The 21,264-nt window shown below is 50.1% G+C and overlaps 2 protein-coding genes across 4 annotated transcripts; both read right to left on the bottom strand.

Annotated features, from left to right (window-relative positions):
* Positions 1 to 1,629: 1,629 nt before the first annotated feature.
* Positions 1,630 to 7,395, bottom strand: UNC119 (unc-119 lipid binding chaperone). Of its 2 annotated transcripts, none has more exons than XM_019731463.2 (5): positions 7,095 to 7,393; positions 3,535 to 3,648; positions 2,927 to 3,029; positions 2,590 to 2,762; positions 1,630 to 2,342 (listed from the first exon to the last, which is right to left on the bottom strand). In XM_019731463.2, the coding sequence occupies exons 1-5, from the start codon at positions 7,318 to 7,320 to the stop codon at positions 2,230 to 2,232; spliced, it is 729 nt and encodes a 242-aa protein (XP_019587022.1). In that variant the 5' UTR covers positions 7,321 to 7,393; the 3' UTR covers positions 1,630 to 2,229. The 2 variants fall into 2 exon arrangements, with proteins under 2 accessions (XP_019587022.1, XP_019587023.2); XM_019731464.2 differs by having other exon boundaries at positions 2,275 to 2,413; positions 7,095 to 7,395.
* A 798-nt stretch (positions 7,396 to 8,193) lies between these two features.
* PIGS (phosphatidylinositol glycan anchor biosynthesis class S) lies at positions 8,194 to 20,262 on the bottom strand. Of its 2 annotated transcripts, none has more exons than XM_019731409.2 (12): positions 20,137 to 20,262; positions 19,744 to 19,883; positions 19,547 to 19,658; positions 15,558 to 15,647; positions 15,189 to 15,280; positions 13,819 to 14,026; positions 13,407 to 13,549; positions 12,565 to 12,679; positions 11,234 to 11,379; positions 10,576 to 10,676; positions 9,611 to 9,821; positions 8,194 to 9,261 (listed from the first exon to the last, which is right to left on the bottom strand). In XM_019731409.2, the coding sequence occupies exons 1-12, from the start codon at positions 20,168 to 20,170 to the stop codon at positions 8,986 to 8,988; spliced, it is 1,668 nt and encodes a 555-aa protein (XP_019586968.1). In that variant the 5' UTR covers positions 20,171 to 20,262; the 3' UTR covers positions 8,194 to 8,985. The 2 variants fall into 2 exon arrangements, with proteins under 2 accessions (XP_019586968.1, XP_019586967.1); XM_019731408.2 differs by having other exon boundaries at positions 20,116 to 20,193.
* Positions 20,263 to 21,264: the final 1,002 nt, after the last annotated feature.

Below are 21,264 nucleotides of genomic sequence, written 5' to 3'. Positions count from 1 at the left end.
AACGCGTCCTCTCAACCAGGTTGCCAGTTCGACTCCCGCAAGGGATGGTGGGCTGCACCCCCTGCAACTAGCAACGGCAACTGGACCTGGAGCTGAGCTGCGCCCTCCACAACTAAGACTGAAAGGACAACAACTTGACTTGGAAAAAAGTCCTGGAAGTACACACTGTTCCCCAATAAAGTCCTGTTTCCCTTCCCCAATAAAATCTTTTTTAAAAAAACTCAACTTCATCTATTTCTCCCCATCTCCACGGCTATTGACCTAATTCAGGTTGCTTTCATCTCTCACCAGTATTCCTGTAGCACCCTCCTCGGCACCCCCTCTGCCTCTGGTATGATGGAGCATGGACTGTGGAGTCAGACTGCCTGGATTCAAATCCTGACACTGCCACTTAATAACTGCAACACCGGTGAGCCAAATTAACCTCTCCGCGCCTGCATTTTCAACAAAATGAGCATAACAGTGCCTTCCTCAGAAACAATTGTGAGCATTCTGTTAACACATATAAAGCCCCCTCCCGTGGGCCTGGCACTTGATATATATTGGCTCTTATTACTAACGTCTCACTCTTTCCAAACTACCCTTCACTCAGCAGCCAGAGATAATCTGACTAGGTCATCCTCCTCAGTGGGCCCCCATCTTCCTCAGAAGCCCCAACACCTGAACAAGGCTTCACAGATGTCTTCCTTTCACACTGTAAATATTCACTCTTGAATACACCTGAAATCCTGCCTCCTTTGCTTTACGCTGTATCCTGTGCTGAAATGCTCTCTCCCCATACTCTTCCTGTCAGTTGGCCCAAGTTCTCAAGTACCTGTTCCAACGCTGCCTCCTCCAAGAATCCTCCCCAGAACCCTCCAAGTAGGTGACTCTTGCTCCTCTGTATGCCCAGTCCATCTTATCCTAGGAGAAGGTATTTGTTCCGTGTCCCGCTCATTTTAAAATTCCCAGCGTTCAGCTCAGGTGTTGGCCCCCAGCAAGGGCTCCCTAGAGCCCAGCTGAATTCCAGTGTTTCTAGGCTCTTCGGGGTTCAATGTAACTCATCAGTCCAGGGAGGACTGGCACCAGGTGTGTCCAACTTAGTGCCCGTAGGGTGTGAACCCTGAGGTAAATGCACCACCTGCCTCTGCCTGAATTTCCTCCTGAAGGAAATGAAGACCTCCGCTGGGCCTGGGGTAGGGCTGGGGCAGTGTTATATGCAGGGTGGCCAGGCCAGCGGGTTCCCCAAGGCAGCTGGGAGCAGAGGGCTCTAGGCCTTAGCCATAGCCCTGTCCACTTTCTCTCTCTGAGAAGGACTAAAAGCATAACCTAGTGGTCCTAGTACCCTCAGGGGGTCAGAGAAGGTAGGGTAAAGAATAAGACCATCTCCCACACTTGCCCTCACACTCGAGTTGGGGCCCTTGTCCCAGCCTCTGTCCTGTCAGGGTGGGTTATGACTTTGGGCCAAAGCTTCCCCTCTCAGGGCCTGGCTCTTCTTTATCAAAGGAAAAACCCTTTCCAGCTACATCATGTACTAAATGGTGACTCTAGGTGTCAAGAGAATTAGGGCAAAAGAGGACTTAAGAATCATATTCTTGCCTGAATCCACTCTCCCCAACACACATACACACACGCTGGTCCACAACCAGAGAACAGAAAAGGAGAAAGAGTTTATTGAAAATTATATACAGCTGGCCCAGCCCCTACCACAGGTGGCAATCTGGGCTGGTCCCTCCCACACCCCAGGCAGTATCTTGGCCACTGATGGTGGAGGCTTGGGCTGAGGCCAAGGCCCAAACTCCCTTGGGAAACTTGGCAGCCAGACCCCACCACAGATCTTCGTCTGTGAATTAACAAAGCTAAATGGCCTATCGGTGGTGGGCAGGGGACAAGGAATGGGTCCCTGCCCCAACCTAGTCAACGCCCAGATAGGAGAACACTATTCGGAAACTTGGGCCTAAGAGGCCCAGCTAGGCTGTCCGGAAGTCCTGGCTACTCCTCTCACAGGAGGCCTTCCTGGACGTGGAGGCAAACAGCCCCCCATCAGCCCACCCCACCCTATGTGCCAGGCTCCATGGGCTTCATGGACTTGGACTGGGGACATCAGGCGCCCTCCCTCCAAACACTGACTCAGGGTTCAGGGCTCCTGAAACACTCCCCAGGCAGAAGACTGGGGGCTGAGAGGTGAGTGTTGGGGAAGTCACAGCTGAGGACCCAGGATCCTCCTGGGGTAGGGGGTGGTTTGAGGAGTCAGGGCGTCCCACTGTAGGAATAGTCTGCTTTGTTGTGCATCACCAGCCGGTCATCCACGAAGTAGAAGCTGTCAGACTGGGTCTCATATGGGTGACGGATCATCTCGTTGACTGCAAGAGAGGCCCAGCCAGTGGGGGCGAAGGTCAGGGGCCTGAATGAGGCCCCTGCAGGGCCTTCAGGACTGTGGACAGGGACAAGCGGAACAACCTCAGACCTTCCCCATCTTCTTTGAGCCTGAGTTTCCCTATAGGTGACCTGTGAGTGGTGGCCAGACACCAGGGGCCCAGGGCGGGAAGAAAGGAGGGGGGTTAGACCCACCCTCAGAGTCCCCTTGCGCGCATGGCCCTGCCCACTCACTCAGCTCCTCAGAGAGAGGGGGGAAGTCGTAGATGTGCTCGCAGGTGTTCTTGCTGCTGGGGATGCAGAAGCCAAAGTGGAAGTCAAAGCTTTTGAGCAGCTGGTTGCGGAAGTAGTGCCTCTCGATCATGCGGAAGTTGTTGACAGGCTTGTCTCCCACTGTGAACTCCACCCTGAGTGAGAGAAGGGGGCAGGGCTGAGCTCAGCCTTGAAGTCAAGCAGCCAGGCTCAGGACAGCCAGGCTGAGGCTCTGAGAGGCTCAGTACAAACTCAGGAAGGGGTCACTCCCACCTTCACCCTCACCCCCAGCCCTCGCCCCCCTGGCCCAGTGACTCACGTGGCTCCCACCTGCCTCAGGCGGAGGAAGGCAGGCGTGAACTGGTAGCGGACAAAGCGCCCAGCATTGGGGTCCAGGTCCCGCCGGTTGATGGGCAACCGCTCTGTAATGTACCCCAGCTGGGGCTCAGTGGGCTTCGGATGGGGGCCCATGCCCACCCAGCGTTTCACCCCAAGGACCCCATCTCGCAGATTTTTTTAAAAACTCCCAGGAGATTCTGATGCACATTGAGGGTTCAGACTTTTGGCTGAATGGTTCCACCTGGGGGGTTCTCGGTCAGCCGGTCAAAAATTTCAACTGAGATTCCCAGGGCCACGGGAGAAACAGAGGCCTGGGGCCTCCAGGACTGCAGTTCCCAGTGGGGCCTGCAGAGGGCAAACTAGAGACTGAAGAGACGGGACTAGCCTAAAATGTCCAATTCCAGAAACAGATGGGAAGGAAAAGGTGGTTGAGCCCCAGGCAGAGGCTTCCCCATGCCTGGCAACTCCTGGGAATGCTGGGGTCCAAACCACAGGTCTGCTGACTCCTCTGCAGCCTCAGGAGTCCCTGGGCAGCCAACTTCACAGCTCTCACCCACCTCCCTGTCAATGGCCCACCTGGCCACTCACCTGAGGCTGGGGGCTTTTTTATTTCAAAGAGGACAGTGCCTGAATCCATGTCCCGAATCTTGAACCTGACGAAGTCAATCTTGTAGATATTCTCCTCGGGGGAGCACAGGTAGTCTAGGGGAGACAGGGGGCTGCTGCCAGCTCAGCTTTTGTGGGACTCTGGACTAGCTACTACTTTCTCTGATCCCTAAGGTCACTGCCTTCCAGAAAGAATTGAGCTCCTGCCCTGGGGGAACCCCCCACAGTGTGGGGGAGACAGCTCTGTCACTGGGATCTAATGGGGAGGAAACAGCTCCACCTAGTGGCTTCTGGGGTCAGGGCGGGGCAGGATGGAGAAGGGTGAAGGACGGGCCACTTCCCCCACATCTTCCTCCTTGATGCCGTTATTTCAGCCTCTGCTTCGCCAGTGCTGGCTTGGTGACTTCGAGCCAAATAGGTCTCAATATAATAGGGAGCCCCCAGCATGAGAGGGAAGATACAGCCCTGCCTTTGGGACCCTCACTCTAAAAGGGGTGAGTGACACAGTTCAGCCTAAGGAGAGACAGTCCTTATCTGAAGGATACCCCCACCCTACCACGTAGCAGCCCCTGCTGCTACCTCTAGGTACGTCAAGCAAGGATGTTCCCTGACCTGGGTAGTGCTGGAGCAGATGAACTCCACCTTCCCTGGTCTTTCTCAACCCTGTTCCCCCTTCCCCACCAGTCGCCTCCTCTCCCCATAAGCAGCTTATACAAGCTCAGCTCCCTTAAGCAGCTTAGCCAAAGCTCTGCTGACTCAAGCCCAGAGCCTGGAATATTGGGGGAAGGGGGCCACCTTTGTTCCCATCCTGTTGATCTCCAAATAGGAGGAAGTCTTAGCAAATAGAGGGAACCCCTTGAAAGGTCATTTACCCAGCCTTGGCTCTGAGCCACTCCCAGAGAGAAGAATATACAGGGAGGACAGGAAGAGGGTGTGGCAGGTGCAACAGGGGGTGTGCATAGGGGTATCTGGGAGTACTCAGTGCCCAGAAGGGGAACCAGGAACAGTGGTGGACCCCACCTGAGGAAGCCCAGGAATATGAGGACCTGAGCCAACCCTCACTGCTTTTGTAGCAGCAACTGCAAGTGGTCAGGGAGGCGCTGGAAACAAATAGGAAGGAGCAGAGAGAGGCAGTGAGGGGCTCTGGTGCTGTCAGCCTGCACAGCTTCACATCCTCCCCATAGAGGCCCGGAAATCACCCTCCAGGCCCCTAGGCCACCTCCTATTCCTCTGGGGCAGGAAGAGGAAGTAAATGTAAAATCATTCTCTCTTCCCCAAGCCTGGGGCAACCCCCTCCAGGAAGGCCTCCGGATAGCCACCTAGCATCCTGGGGTCCAGCAGGGATGACATAGCGCTTGGGGAGGGGCCTGAGCCCTGGACGGTCCACCATAGCCCATGGTGGGGAGAGGGCAGTAGGAACAGAAGCGGACAGCCCCTACCTCACCCTGTGCATACCTTATTTTCACAGAAAGTAAACACCAGTCCAAAGATGTAGAAAGAAGGTGCAGGGCACAGGGAAAGGAGGTGGCAGAACCGGGGGCAGGATCCCAGCTCCCTGTAAAGCCCCCATCCCTCCAGTCTCCAACTTTTGGAGCTTTTCTCATTTGGAAACAACTTCTTGCAACCTGACCTCAGTCTCTTCTGCTGCAAACTCAACCTATCAATCCCTCTGTCCTTAGAGGGAGAAAGGAAAGGGGGATGCCAATGGCTCAGGACACCACAGCCACTCCCTCCCTCCTGCCAGGGAAGGACAAGGCCTGGAACCCAGGGGCAGTAGCCAAGGGCTCAGAATACAACTGCTCCCTTCCCCTCAGCCACAAATAGCTTCCTAAGATGGATTCAGGGTCCAGTAATCCAGGAGAAGCAAACCTCAGACCTATGTGATTAGGGTCAGAAGAGACCAAGAGGTGCCAGGGTGGAAAGTTCTGGTACCCTGTTCTCAATTTCTACAGAGGAAAGGGCTCCCATGAAGCCTCTTCCCCTATTCACACCCCACAGATACCCATCTCTAAGGGTTATGAATTTCCTCCAAATTAGGAAATATATGGTGCTATGTCGGCTAGAACCCCCCATATTTGCAAAATAACCTCTAAAGTTACCTAGGACCTGGATAGGTTGTCCTAACCCCCAGATATCCTATAAGGAAGTTCTGCCCCAGAGCTAACCTGAATCCTAAATGCTGCTGTTGACAATTACAGCCTAACTGGCACCAACGTTAGACTGGTCCAGGCCCCCTCCCCCTACCCGTGTCTGCTTGGGCAAGGCAGCTCAACACTCTGGGGGCCCCGCCAAGAACGGCGGCTGCCTGGCTCAGAGAGGAGGGAGAAGTTGGTCCCCCAGAGACCCAGATGTACAGGCCTAGACCTGCCATCATGGTCCCTTCCATGGTTCTGTCTGGCAGCCCTGGGCTCTGCTGCTCTTGCAGCTCCAGAGCTCAAGTCTACTCTAGCACCCCCACCCCCACAGAGAGGCCCCAAGAGTTGCTCTCACAGAGGGAGCCAGGACAGGGTCACTGATGAATGAGGCCAAGGTAGAGAGCCACTGCCTCTCCAAATGCTTTCTGTTCTTTGAGGCTCAGCCACCACCTCTGCCATGAGGCTTCCCAGTCCTTGTTCCCTGACTATGCTGACCGCCTCTCCTGCCCTGAATGCCCAGTTGTCTGCTTCCAGGCAGCAGCCATGAACAGTCCTGTGGGGCCTTCAGTATTACTCATAAAAGAGCCCTATTTACAGAGCACGCACAGCATGCCAGGCACTGTGCAATATCAGAATTTATTTTCACAGTATCCCTATAAGGTAGGTGTCATTATCCCCATTTTACAGATGAACATGTTCAGAGAGGTGAAGTCACTTGCCCAAGGTCACACAGCCAATTACATGGCAAAGCTGGGACTTCAACCCAGGCAGTCCAGCTCAGAAACTCAATCACAGTGGAGACCCTCTAGGCCTCCAGGAAGGGGACAGGCCTTAGTCCAGGCTAAGGCGGGCATTAACCCACTCCCTTGAGAGGGCCCAGAGCCAACTCAATGAAGATTCCTGCTCAGGTCCTTTCTTGGGGAGGGGGATGTCCCCAAACTTCCTGGGGGATCCAGGGTGAGGGCATTAACGGTCAGAGAGACCTAAGGGTTTTAATGTAACTCAGCCTCCCCCTAGCCTCCAGGGTGGGGACTGGGGACAGACTGCACTCAGCGCCCCTCCTCATTACTGCAGAGAAAGGCCTCAAAGGGCTCTGAAAACTCCGTGGGGAAAGGGTCACAGTTGCAGCTGCTGCCCCACCTCCACCACGAGAAAGAGGGATGGACTCCTCAAAAATGAGCGGGGTGGAAATAAATCACTAAAGGGAAAGGAGGGGCACAGGAGATCAGGGGAAGAAGGGACATGGAGATCTCAGGCTTGGAGGCAAGAGGGTAGGGGACACAGACGAGGGTACCGGGTGGGGGAGGGGAGGCAGGGGGAGGGCGGGAAGGGGGGCGGGGGCCGGGGCTTTGCGCGCCGCGCCAGCCCCCTCCTTCCCGCGGGCGGCGCTCCCTCGCCGGTGCTCACCGCCGGTGATCCGCTGCAGCCCTAGCACGTCCTCCGGCCCGATCGTCTGCTTCCTCTGCAGCGGCCCCAACCTGGGCCCCGGGCCTGCCTCCGGTTCTGACTCGGACCCGGATTCGGATTCCGCCTGCGGCCGCGGGTCGGGCTTGGGCTCCACGCTCAGGCCCGAGGCCCCCGGAGTGGGCTCCGCCCCCGACCCGGACCCGCCGCCGCCCTTCTTCACCTTCATGGCCTCGCGAGGCCGCGGCTCGCCTGCTGCCGCCGCCGCTGCCTGCGCCGGCTGGAGCGAAGGGGGAGCGTCCGCAGCCCCACCCCCGGCCGGAGCCCCAGGTACCGCCCCGCCCCGCCCCTGGCCCCGCCCACCGCCAGCCCACCCAGCTGAAAAGCTGCGGGCGCACTGACCTGGGGTACTCACATCGGGTAGGGTGGGGGCTCGGTCTGGGCTTCATTCATTTTTTTCAAGGGGTCCTGGCTATCTCTTCTGTGCTCTGGCCACTCTGCCCCTCAAGCGAGTTCCCATCTCAGGGTCTTTTCCTGGGATGCTCTTCCCCCCAACCTGTCCTAGTCTCAGCTCAAATGTCACTTGTTCCAAGGCTCCGCCTCACACCCAATCTAAAGGACTAACCCCAGTCACTATCTGATCAGCCTGTTTTTCCTTTCTAATGCATTATCTGAAGTTAGTTTTACTTGTTTACGACTCTGCCCCCTAAAAGATCAGTTCTGGGAAAGCAGGGGTCCTATCTGTGTTCTCTATAATATCCCAGCACCCCGCACAGTGCCTGTTGCAGCCCTAGCTCAATATATTCTTTTTTTCCCATTTATGAATGAGTTAGTATCTGAGGGCTTCCACTGGCACAAGCTATTCTCTCCCAGACTCCCCGCTAAAAAGCAGAACTGGATGTTAGCAGCCTCGTTGGGCTAACCAGGACATGCTGAGGGACAACAGCCTTGGTGTCTCAGCCACCACTGGGTCCCCAGGACAGGGAGGCAGGAAGGGCACATGCCAGGTGGAAGCAGGGTGGACCTGTGAGCCCAGGAGGACAGATGCTAGGAAACCACTGCTTACACATGAATACAGAACAAAAAGTAAGCTCACACTGTGTAGCATACCAATTCACATTCAGTGTTTATTGAGAGCCTGGAATGTGCCAGACATTTTCAAATGCTTATCACATTTAATCCTCACAACCACCTTGTAAGAGAGGTATCATTAGTGCTGTTTTAACAAATGAAAAACTGAGGCTCAGAGAGATTAAGTAGCTTATTCAAAGCTCCCCATATGACAAGTGCAGAAGCAAGGATTTGAATTCAGGCATATTTGATCCAAAGTCTAGAACTTTCTCCACTGCATCACACTGCCTCTATGAAAGGGGGACGGGAACCTCTACCACACACACAGCACCAGGCTGTACCCAACAGGAGTAGCTAGCCAGGAGGGAGGGGAGTAAGGGAGAAGCGGCCGGAGGTGACCTGTACCTGGCTCCTTCCATGAGAGCAGAGCTAGGGCTCTCCCTGAGGGGTCACAGAGAAGTGTGGCGGGGAGGGGCTAGAGACCAACCTAGGCTTTCCCCTAATGCTCCTTCTCAGTGCAAGAGGACTCAGGACCAGGGCAGAGCACAAGCTGCTGCTGCCCCAGAGGGAGATAGGAAAGGGCCTTCAGGTTCAAGCCAGGTGAGGAGACCCAGATGATACTTCTTATGAGGGTGGGGATGGGGACACATGAGCCAGAGGAATGGAAAGGGAATGGAAGATGAACCCATCTTGGAGTGTTATATTTTGGTTGCTGGAGAGGCAACAGAGGAGGCTGGGGAAGAGTCATTCATGGCAAGCCCCTCTGTCTAACAGCTCCCGCCCTGGCCAAAAGGAAAGCCTTCCTCCTGAGATGCTGCCCTGCTCAGTCTATCTTCTGGGGCTTTTTCCAGGACTTGCGGGTCTCCAGGAAGATCTTGACCAGAGACAGGAGGATGGGCACAGCCATAGGCAGGAAGAGCGGGATGTAGATGGCAAACTTCTGGTCATCAGGGAAATAGAGGAGGTGAAGAAGTGACGGATCAAAAAAGGCACGCTCTGAGGACGTCACAGCTTCCTGGCTGGCAACGAAGGCAGAGGCCAGATGCCCAGAGGCCAACTCCTCCGCTGCCTTCTGGACTGCAGCTACAGCCTTGTACACCTAGGAGGGGGCAGGGGATTACCAATTAGTCCAAGGCATTGGTGAAGGGGAGTGCGGGGTGATGGGCTTTTCCGTGTCTTCCATCTACCAGACAGGTTGCCTGGAACTCGCCCAGGATATATGGAGGCCAGTATAACAGGGTTATGGTGTATTTTCTGAGTGCCTGCTTAAAACCTCACCCCACCACTCCCTCTGGACTCCTACGGAGGGGCTGGCACTGCCCTCTAGAGGAAGCCTGGGACATTCAAGGCTGGCATACCCACACATACCCTGGACTTGAACGGGCCTGTTTCACCACACCCTGACCACTCCAATCCTGAGCCACAGACTCCATCCCCGGCCCGCTTACCTCAGATGCCACATCGTCTTTGATGACAATGTTGCTGATCTTGCCCAGAAGCTGGGCCAGGGAAGTAAGAGTGGTAGTGGCCGTGGCCAGGTTCTCCACTGACCGAGCCCAGAGCAGCCGGTCTAGCTCCCAGGCCATGAGCCCTTCACTCTGAGGCCCGGAAAACAGGCATTTTGGAGGCACCTGGGGCTGAGCAATCCCAAAGAGCAGCCTGTAGGAACAGCGAAGTCAAGTCAAAGGTGCTGAGACTAGAAGGTGGGAGAAGATGACTAAGACTCCTACAAAAACTATTTCCAATCTTATCCAGACCCATAGGGGTTTAGGGAAGTACTTCAGGGTCTTGGGGGGTAAGTGGCAACACTAAGCAATCCAGTGCCCAAGCCCTGCTGTAACCAGTATTTCAGCTGTTACCTGTTTCTATATTGGATTTCCAAGATCTTGTTTGACAAAAGATTCCATGGCTAAAACATTTTGATAACACCAACATGGTTTAATCCCCTCACCCTGTCTACCCTCTCTTCGGACAACTAGGGCCAACAGAGCCTGAGTTAAGCGATGATCCAGGACCACCTCTGACAAGACATGTGTGCTGTGTCTGTCCCATCCTGCACCCAGAGCAGACATTGCTAATCAATCAGAAACCTCTTTCCTGATGAGCTCAGACACAGCCATACAATCCTCAACATAGCGGATCAGGCAGCTGACACCAGAATTAACAGCTCTTTTCGTAAGCACCCCTAATCACACTCCCTGACATTCATGAGTCTATTTTTCTTCAAACAGTTTTTGTCAGCAACGAGTTCTTAGGAGAAGGATGAAGTGATTCTGGAAAACCTTTCTTGCTTTCCTCGGGCTCTAGGCAGAGCCAACGTATCTCTGCCAGGTGAGATGTCATTCCAGTCAGCCCAGGAGACTGTGGGAGGGTCAGGGGCCAGGCCCCCCAAGGGGATCACCCAGGACCTCACCGCAACTGAGCAAGGAACACCTCCATCACGTGCACTATGTCCACCTCAACTTTCACCGGCAGAGCTGAGGCATTGTAGGCTTTGGGGTCCACGTTGTACACCTGCAACAGGAAGTGAGGTGGCCTCAGCGTCACACCGTGTACAGTTCTGCCCAAAACGCTCTGGAGGCCACGAGAGATAAGGAAAATATAGTCTGTGCTCTTTAGAAATGACAAACCTGATGGTATAGCTACTATTATTTGAATACCTATTAGGAGCGTTCCATAAATGATCTCCATTACCCCCTCAAAAGTCCTGTAAAAGAGGTCATTTTATTCCATTTTAGAGTTCCTACCCTTGAGAAACTCCCAGTCTAACAGGGGAGACGAAGTTTCAAGCCTTGCAAGACTCCCATAAATAGGGCCAAGATCTATGATGTACACAGAAGGGTCCTCCGTAAGTGCAAACTGCTTAAGGGTCATTATAGAAATACTGACGAAAGAAGAAGCAGTGGGGCTGGCCGAGGAGGGGCACAGCTCACAGCACCCTCACCTCCTAGGTACCCTGCCCCTCCCCAGGCTAGGCCACGAGGACACCGCAGGAACAACAGGAGAATAATCGCAGGGAATATCTGTCTGTCCCTGAAGCTTGGGCTCTGGGTCTGCACAGTGTGACTTACCATAATGCCACCCCAGCGGGGGCTGTGAAAAGCGTTGGTGGCCACTGGAGCCCCGTCCTTGTCCTGAATGTACAGAGGGGAGTGGGCAAGCTCAGGTACATAGAGTAGAAAGTTGAGCACAGGGTAAAGGGAGGCAGCGCTGGATCCTGCGGTACAAAGAGAAGGGGAGTCAGAACATCAAAACATGTTGGATGTAGATCTTCGTTTCAGGTCAGCTTCTACCTGGCTGGTCACTCACGCTGGACCTCAATCTCCCCAGCTGAGAATCACTAGGATGTCCTCCCCTCCTGAGTTTCGGTGGCAAAGAATCTCTGAACATTCTCCCAAGATGTACCACATACATGAATTTAGCCCCCAAATGCCCCTGGAATCTCCTCTCCTCCAACAGGTCCCCCTTAACTGTCTGAGACAGCTCTGCTGGCCCTGCCGCATTGCACCCATGTTACTATATGTGACCTCATGTCAGTTCCCTGCTTAATATCCTCCAATGGCTAGCCATTTATACCAGGTTCAAGTTCCAGCTCCTTAACGTGGGCCTTTCTGATCTGGCGCCCACCTGCCAGGCCAGCAGCATCTCGGTCACTGTCACAGTTCAATCACACTGTACTTCTGAGCTTCCTGAAGGTGGGTGTACTCTTACTCTTCTACGTCTGGGCCCATAGTTCCCTTGTCTGAAATGCCCTTCTACCTCTGTCCTCAGCACTGCCACAAAGCAGTCCCTTAGACTTTGCTGAATGAATGAGGGAGAGAAGGAGGGGGGAAGGAAAGAAGGAAGGAATTTGCTAAGGCCTCACGTGCCGCCCCTCCCATACTCCTTGGTCCACCCTGGCCTAGCCCTGATGTATTAAATTCCACAGCTAGTGATATACTCATTTTGGTTTGCCTGTATGGCAGTTCTTGGTCACACCCACTCTTCCTAGGTACCAACTCAAAAATGAAAAACTGGAATCCTAGCTTCAAAGTTCCTTAACGTCAATCAGCAGAATTGTCAACTCAAATTCTGCCTTCGTGTACCTTTGCTGTTATCTTTCCTACGGGTCTGACCGTATCTTTCCTGGATGGTTCGCAGGGAGGGAGACACAGCCTATCCATTCATTTATAAAAAGTGCTGGGAAACATGTTTAATCAATGCTTTTGGATATGACGGTGTGGCGATGGAGATGTCAACAGAGTGTCATGAAAAGGAGCCCAAATGCCTAGCACTTCCTTGACAGCCTCAGACCAACGCAACCTGGAAACCATCGCTATATGCAACCCGCCTCCAACACCACGCGGAGCCTTCAGGGTCCGTCCCCAGAATGGCAAAAAAGACCCTCCTCCTCAGAGCTCACCCAGCCGTGACTCCACGGGGTTGATGACATGGGGGAGGCTGTGTGCGGCCAAGTAGTAGCTGGAGGAGGCTGGGTCAAAGCGGGGGTTTACCCCCAACACTGCGTAGTAAAGGATCTAGAGAGCAAAGAGAGAGGATGTTACTTTGTTTACTGATTTATATTCCACTTTGTGCCCAAAAAGATTTGAGGTGCCTTAAAAAGATACAATTACAACAGGGCAAAATATAAGAGACAAAATCAAGGCTGAGAGAAAATAAGTGTAGAAAAAAATAACCAAGCCAAGGCTAAAGTTAAAACACTAATATGTTCTTTGAAAACCACATCATTTGCCAGGCTTTCTAACAGCTTAAACAAGAGGGAAACAAAGAACAGCATAATTCAGTGTCCACAAGATCAAATCAAGTCAGTTATTCACAAGTATTCGTAATGACTCCCACTACCAAGACCTGATAAAAATTTCTCCCCCGTTTTCCCACAAAGGACATTGTCTGATACAGAAAGCTACACTTGTCACAGCTTTATTGTTACTACATAACGCATTTCAGGAAGTTCTTTGTTGTTTTTTTAAATAAATTCCTTAAGGATGGCACAACTAGTGAATACAGTTCTAGAGGGAGCTATAAGGAAGTTAGTTTTTAACAAGCATAGATGAAACTCCCCAAGCTGGACACCAAGGAGGGAATGGAGACACAGAACCATAAACACACAGAGGAAATTCCCAGCAAATCAGCCAGCTCAGAGGGCTGGAAGAACTGACTATGCCTGTAAACACTAAGTATGGATGGACTCTGCAAAGGATGGTGCAGCCAGAAAAAGGACTCTTAGACTTGCTCCCGTCTCACCTGAGAGTCCACAGAGAAGTTGCCCACAGCACTGAGCGCATTCAGGAAGGGCCGCACGTAGCGCCGGACAGCCCCCTCGATGTCCCAGTGGACGTCATGGGACTTGGGGTCTGGGTTGAGTAAACTGAAGGTGATCTCATAGCCTATGGAAACAGAGGTCAGGGAAGCCAGAGGCTTCTGTGGATCACAGCAGCCTGGACCCTTGGCTGAGCTGAACTTGTTTCTCCTCTGGAATGGGGCTGGTTACCATCATGGAACCAATGGGAGGATAAAACTGGGACGAGGAACACTGTGCTTTAAGAAAAAGTTGAAACGACAGAAGAAAGGAGTGAAGCGTTTGCACGCAGATTCCCCTCCTGCCTCCACATAATTCATTTCCCTCTCCCTTCCTGCAGCCAAGCCGTCACCTCACCCAAGCTGGACTTGAGAGGCCGCCTCTTATCAGAGCTCCACTTGTCCTCTGGAAGGTGGTCAGCCAGGGCCGCAGCAAGCACATCCTCAGTCAAAGACATGGCCTGGGCGACTTGGATTATGCGGCGGCCAATGATGTTAAAGGCCTCCCGGTGCATTATTCCCCTCACGACGGCTGTCCTCTTGGGCCCAATGTAGCTCATCCTGTCCTGTGAGGGGCGAGCAAGAGACAGAATGTACATGGCTCAGGGGAAAAAGCAGAAGGGCAGCCTGGCTCCGGTTTTGGAGAACCTGGCCTTTTGCCACCGACCAACAGGTCTGCGCCTCTCTGGAGGTTCATAGTGAACTATTATCTCAGCATTTCTGAGCTATGGGTAGAGATGAGTGTGTTCATTCATTTCAGTTCCCTTCTCCTTCCCAGCAGACATGGGTCCAAGCAATATCAAAATCTTCGCAGGCTGGAAACTAAGAGATGGCATGCTGAGCAAGAAAAGCAGAATAAACAAACAACTGGACAATTTGCTCTAAGTATATGGCACAGGACAAAGAGACAAGTACAAGAATTTTCACAGCAGCGCTATTTGTGATAAGAAACTGGAGATGCTACAAATGCCTATCAGCAACAGGACGGATAAACTGTGGTGTTTATACAATGAAACATTAGACAGAATTAAAAATGAATGCACTAGATTCAACTACTCAGATTATCATGGACGGTTCTCTCAAACATAAATGTCAAGCAAAATGAAAGCTGCAGAACATGTGCTGTACCGTACTGTTTACATACAGTTCAAAAATATGTATTATTTATAGAGATACAACATATATGATAAAACTTGAAAGAAAAGTAATAAAATGTGGTCACCCTGGGCAGAAAGGGAGTGGGATATAACCATGGAGACACGCAGGGCTGCAACTATATTGCTATATTGTTATAAGCTGGAGCTGTGTACATAAAGGTTCATTGAACTGTTCTTTCCTCTTTTTATAAGAATTAAATCTTTCATTATAAATTCGTAAAGAAAATGGTACATGGTATAACTCCCACCAAGCCTTGTGCTCATAAAGTGGAAAGGTCAATGTATCGCCCATATTACCATCACAGCCCATTCAAACCAGCTTCTTTTAATCCTACTGATTTCCTTTCTACTTTAAATGGTCATTGGAGCTTTAACCATACACAAGTCTCGGCTTTATAAAGACCCAGAGTCAATGAAAAAAATTCCTATCTACATCCTTTAAAAAAATATATTTGGAGAGCTTTCCGTAGCAAATGGAAGAACTGGGCAGCCATACTACAGGAAGGAGAGGACCAGTGAGAGGAAAAGAGGAAGGGATAAGGCAAGGCCACAGCCTCTCCACTCACCCTACCTGGGGGAGAAGTGAGGAGTGTTCAGAGATCACGTACACAGTCAGAGAGCCCTCTGCTTGCTCCTGTGGCTCAGCTAACGTGGTTTCTGCCTCTGGGGACAAGAGCAGGTGGTGCACCAGGAGCAAAAACACCATTCCCTCTCCCTCTGGCCCCCACAGAGCGCCTAACCCACCCCTCCACCACCCACTGACACCCAGCTGATCCTGTGGACAGGCTTGGCCTTCAGTGGCCCAGGCTGAAACATGAGTTATCTATCTCATTCACAGCTTTCCCATTTGGAATTAAGACAAGATATGGAAACTATCCATTTAGGGATCAGAAGAGAAAACAGGGCTTCATGTGAAATGGTATGATCACCCTTCCAGTACCTTGCACACTGCCCAAAGACAGAGCCTCCTCTTCATGGTCCAAAGCCCTTCTATAGGCTTTCTGGAATCGGCATTTGATTTTCATTTTGTCTGAGAAGAAAAAAAGCATGATGGGAAGAGTAAGTGTCAGACCTCTGCCCACCTTCCTAGCCCTAACTCCATCCAGCGTCAGAGGATAGCAAGATGATTGTTTGCAGAGAAAGACCATGAAGCTACAGCCAATTCTAATGATAGCTACATGGATGACATCATACACACAACACTCCACGTCTTCTACGTGCCCAGCTCTTGCCTCGGCCTGTGTACACACTACCTTCAACCTGAAGGACTCTCCCACAGGGAAATCTATTACAATATTCGTTACATGAATAGGAGACAGGAGAACCACTGTATGATCATTTCAATAGGTGCTCCAAAATAATTCAACTCAATGAACATTCTTGATAAAAACAAGATGCATGCTTAATGACAAAACACTAAATAAAGCTCCATTAAAATCAGCAATAAAACAAGGATGCCTGCTAGTTCCTCCATTATTCAGCACTGTTCTTTCTGAAGTTCCTGACCAATGTAATAAGTGAAGAAAGAGAAATAAAACTTGAATATTTAAAAGAAAGAGAGAAAATGGCTACTTTTTAGAGTACTATGATTATTTTCCAAGAAAATCAAAGAGAATCAACTGAAAAACTATTAGAACTAGTAACAGTTACATAAGATGACTAGATACGAGTATATGCAAGAATCAATCGCTTTCTGACAAATATCCGCAATACCCAACTAGAAAAGTGTTTTTTAAAATCTCAACATAGTAACAATAAAGAACATAAAAATTCCCAGGAATGTACAAAACGAAGAAAAAAAAACAGGACTTTACTGAAGGACATAAAAGATTTGAATACAATGAAGAAAGCATACAAGGCTCCTAGAAGGAAAGACTAAATATTCTGAGGACATCAGTACTCCCCAAGTTAATCTACACATGTAAGGCAATCCCAAAGGGATTTTTTTTGCCCCCTGGAACTTGACAAATTGAACCTAAAATTTACTGGGAAAGTTCTTTATAGAAGAATTCCAGGTCATGTATGCAGAAGAAACAATGGAATTTTAAAACCACCATTTTGCAATTGCAAATGAAATGGATTGCAGGATCTACAGATGCTAAGATCATCCAGTGAAAGGTTGACAGGGAACTAAAATACAGAAATCAAGCGGACAATACCTGAACTCACTGAATCATCTTTGTGTCACCCAAAGTAAAACAACCAGCCATTACATGCTTCATGATCTAACAAGATAGTTAGTACACACCAACTAGAAAGTATTCTTGCCCAAAAAATTGAACCTGATTTTAATCAAACCTCCAGATCTAACTACCAATTTATAAGAAATATGGATAGTAGAGGAATAAGTTTAATGAAACTAGGAGGAAGTAATCTGCCAAATCCAGAATGTAAGATGTTCTATAAAACAAATGATTTATTTCTCAAAAAAATCAATAAAAAGAAGTGTGTCAAGATGGTGTAGGGGGAGCTGATATATAATAAAAGAGACAAAAGAGATTTAACAAAATTTAATGTGTTGATCCTGATTAGCATAAACCAGCTATAAAATGACACCTTTGAGATAATTGGGGAAATCTGACTATAGACCGGAAATTAGGTGTTATTAAGGAATTACTGCATCTTGGTTAGGTGTAATAACAGTAGTTATGTTTAAAAAAAACCAAAAACTTCAATGGCTTCCCTTCTCATCCAGAATAAAAGCTGTATGTCAGTCTGGCCACCTTTTACCACTCGGGTTTTATTTCATTTCCCCATCCACTCTCCCTCATTCACCTCACTAGCCACAATGGGTTTCTTACTGTTCTGCAAAGACACCGTCCCGCTCCTACCTCAGGACGTTATACTTGCTTTACCCTCTGCCAAAATGCTCTTCTCCCAGATATTTACACAATGTACTCCTTCACCTCTTCTATCGTTTAGGTCCCTACTGGAACGTCCTGCTTTCAAATGATGCTGTCCCTGGCTACCCTATCTAAAAACGCCATGACCTCCCCTTTCCCCCAAGAAACCTCTCTATCCCCTTGCCCTGCTCTATTTATCTCCTATCACCATTTAACATACATTTTACTTGTTTATCTTTTTAATTGTCATTCCCTTTTTTGTCTGTTTTGTTCACTGCTGTAGCTCTAGCAACGACAACAGTATCTGACAAAGGTACTCAAATATTTGTTGAATAAATGAACAAGCATATTACTATCCCTATTTAACAGATGAGAAAACCAAGGTTTATAGAGGTGAACAACCTCACCCAAAGTCACACAAATACATGGCAGACCCAAGGCTTTAATCCAGCTCTCTTACACTAAATTACAGACCCTTGGCCACTCCACTGTACTCCACAGTATGTCCCTATTATTGAATACTGTGTCATTAAATATGGAGAGGTCCATGACAATTGACAACAATCAAGGTGCCAACTAACTTGTGAGGTATAATCCAATCTTTGTTTTGAGAAAGAAAAAATATGTGTGTGGGCCGGCCCGGTGGCTCAGGCAGTTAGAGCTCCATGCTCCTAACTCTGAAGGGTGCTGGTTCGATTCCCACATGGGCCAGTGGGCTCTCAACCACAAGGTTGCCAGTTCGATTCCTCGAGTCCTGCAAGGGATGGTGGGCAGCGCCCCCTGCAACTAGCAACGGCAACTGGACCTGGAACTGAGCTGCGCCCTCCACAACTAAGACTGAAAGGACAACAACTTGAAGCTGAACGGCACCCTCCCCAACTAAGATTGAAAGGACAACAACTTGACTTGGGAAAAAAGTCCTGGAAGTGCACACTGGTCCCCAATAAAGTCCTGTTCCCCTTCCCCAATAAAATCTTAAAAAAAAAAAAAAATATGTGTGTACATTAGGTGGAACCATATGAAGAATGATTTTTTTTTTTTTTTTAAATGTGTGACCAAGGTTAAAGAGCTAGAAAGTAAATGGACACACACACTTCATGGTCTGGATTCAGCCTACATCTTCCGTCACTCCCAACCTTTCACTTCACACTGCAGAGAAGTAAAACTGTTCATGGACCCCACCCCCAACATGCTGATTTACCCCTCCATGCTTTTACACAGAAGGCAGCATAGTTTGTTGGTTCAAAGCTTGAACACTAGAGTCAGTCAGGCCTAGATTTAAATCCCAGTCCCACCTCTTACTAGCTAGCTATGTGATCTTGAATGAATTAAAATCTCAAAGCCTGGTTTTTCATTTATAAAGTAAGGATCATAATGTTAGAGAGGATTAAATGAGGCCACACATGTAAAATGCTTCACCTAGTTTCTGGCATATAGTGAACAACAGTATTAGCTATCATTATTACTGGCTCATGCTATTCCCTCCCTATTTAACCTGAATTCCTAGAAACCCTTTAAAAATTTGGCTTAAAAAATTACATCCTCCAAAATCTTTTCTGCTCTTTCCTCCCAGACAGTTAAAGCCTTTCTTAAATGCAATCTCTGTTTCTTATATACTTCTCCTGTGATTTATTTATCTAAGTGTCTTCCTCCCCTACCTAACTGTGAATTTCTTGAAACCATTATCAATTTCTTAGTATTCCCCAAATTCCTGGTACCTATAAAAAGTGCCTAACACTCAGTGAAGAGTTTGATGTTAAATTGAATAAGGCCGGTATACAAGTCCAACTTGACTCCAAATCCTGTGGTCGTTCCATTACATTCCACTTCCTCTGCTGTACCCTAACGGGCATCAAACTCTTTCTGATCAGGTAGCATAACTTTTATGAATAAAATTGCGGCCTTAATAATGAATACTGAATTTAAAGTAGCTTTTCTTCTAACCAAACGCACTGTTGTTCATTCAGAAAGGCCTTTTCATTTAAGTGTTTAACTACCTTTATGGGACACCCAGGTTTCTCCTACCCAACGCTTGTCTGGACTGAGCTCAAGCGGGAAAGGCAGCCCTGATCCCCCAGGAACTCACATTTCAGAGGGATCTCTCTCTCATGCACAACGGTGAAGGGCAGCTTCTCCTGGTCGTCCAAAGGCACCGACTCTCGGGTAAACACGACAGTGATGGGTACCATGAGCCGGAGCTGTGGGAAGAAGCACCCGGGCCATAAGGGGAGTCTCTACCTTGCGGATGGGCTGTACCCTTGCCCTTCTCCGCCGAGGTCTCACCTGCAGGGCATTCAGCCCACTGATTTCGGAGTAAGGCAACGGGGCCCGGTAGGTCTCCGTGGTCTTCCACCAGATCGGCAGCCCCAGCACGATGGCCACCGCAGCGAAGTATAGGGCGGCACGCTTGCCTCGGACCACGTCTGGAGGTACAGGAGTACAGACTGAGGCGCGGGACGCGGGCGCGGGTGCCGACCCCACCCACGACCTGGAGGAGCCCCGGCAATCGGTACACAGAGCCTCTCGGCCCGTGTCCCGGGCCCCAGTCTGAAGGGATGCTGTCTGAAGCGACCCCCGACCGCCAGTCGGCGGGACGTCTGGCACACCACGATCCCCACACCCTCGTTCCTCTCTCGCAATCGGGGAGTCGCATACCCCAACCCGAATGCCGCGCACCTAAGTCTGTAGCTGCGGCCCCGGCGGCCGCCATGCTTGCTTCCGACTGCTCTGGCGGTGGGGCGGTGCTCTGCGCAAGGCTCCCCCAATCGAAAACCCGCAAGGAGGGGGCGGGACCACGGCAGCGATTGCGGCCAATCGCGAGCGACACTCTAGTCGCACAGGCGGGAGACAGCCCGCGAGCGTTGGGCAGGGTGCACAAAGAGCCTCTCCCGGACAGGGAAAGAGGATGCCCCGGCGCCGAGGAATGTAGGAGCTGTGCGGCTTTCGGCATCCCCGTCCTACAGGGAACACACTCCTAGTCCCAGGGGTTAATAGCGCAATCTCTGCTGTCGTTAAATACTAATATGGGCGACCACGGGCTGCTCTAAATCTCAGTTTTCTCATCTGAGAAATGGAGATATTTACTAAAATGAGATCATTCATGTAAAGAACCTGACACACGAAAAGCCCTCACATGTCACTTTACACGATCATTGTTTGTCATCCCTTTCATAAGAGCTCCTCTTCCAGGCACCCTCTCCTCAAGGCTCAGACATGGTGGCAAACTAGTAATATTTTTTTAGTATGTTTGGCTCATTTGGTACTTTTTAATTAATTTGAATTCGTTTCCAACTTGTAAAAGTCTGAATATTTTACTTGAAATTCTTGAAAATTCAGGAGCAGACTCTGGATCCTGATCACTTCGGTTCAAATCCTGGCTTCACCACTTCTTCACCTGAGTGATCTTGAGAAATCAATTAACCCCTCTGCACCTGTTTCCTCATATTAAAATAGGGATAGTAATAGTATCTACTTTATATAGTTGTTATAGTAAATCAGTTAATAAACATAAAATGATTAGAATATAGGCAGGCAGGAACACATGAAAAGTGCTACATAAATGTTAGCTGATTTTCTTAATATTAGGTCAGGTCACATTGGGCCTACATTCCCATATGGCAGTCATTAGCTGGGTGGAACACTGCACTTTACAGAGCATGGCCTCCCCAGTTCACACAAAACACACCCACCATGTTCTCTCATCTTTTTTCTGTTCAGAGAGACCCACGTGCCTGCCCTACCCCCATACCCCAGCCAAGTGGTCAAAGTTCGCCATGAGACCTCACCAGGTATGCCCTTGCCCAC

The sequence above is a fragment of the Rhinolophus sinicus genome, linkage group LG15, assembly GCF_036562045.2.
Source record: "Rhinolophus sinicus isolate RSC01 linkage group LG15, ASM3656204v1, whole genome shotgun sequence".
Taxonomy (NCBI): Eukaryota; Metazoa; Chordata; class Mammalia; order Chiroptera; family Rhinolophidae; genus Rhinolophus; species Rhinolophus sinicus.
Note: the sequence above shows the minus strand (reverse complement) of the source record. Positions and strands in the feature narration are given on the sequence as shown.

Bases quoted from the DNA above. Each gene is read 5' to 3' on its own strand.
- UNC119 (XM_019731463.2), bottom strand. From the start codon at position 7,320: ATGAAGGTGAAGAAGGGCGGCGGCGGGTCCGGGTCGGGGGCGGAGCCC. The intron at 3,030-3,534 runs GTGAGTGGCCAG...GGTACATTACAG, and splicing joins AAAAAAGCCCCCAGCCTCAG to AGCGGTTGCCCATCAACCGG. The intron at 2,763-2,926 runs GTGAGTCACTGG...TCTCTCACTCAG, and splicing joins CTGAGGCAGGTGGGAGCCAC to GGTGGAGTTCACAGTGGGAG.
- PIGS (XM_019731408.2), bottom strand. From the start codon at position 20,170: ATGGCGGCCGCCGGGGCCGCAGCTACAGACTTAGGTGCGCGGCATTCG. The intron at 19,659-19,743 runs GTGAGACCTCGG...TTCTTCCCACAG, and splicing joins GTGGGCTGAATGCCCTGCAG to CTCCGGCTCATGGTACCCAT. The intron at 15,648-19,546 runs GTGAGTTCCTGG...TTTTCTTCTCAG, and splicing joins GAGAGAGATCCCTCTGAAAT to ACAAAATGAAAATCAAATGC.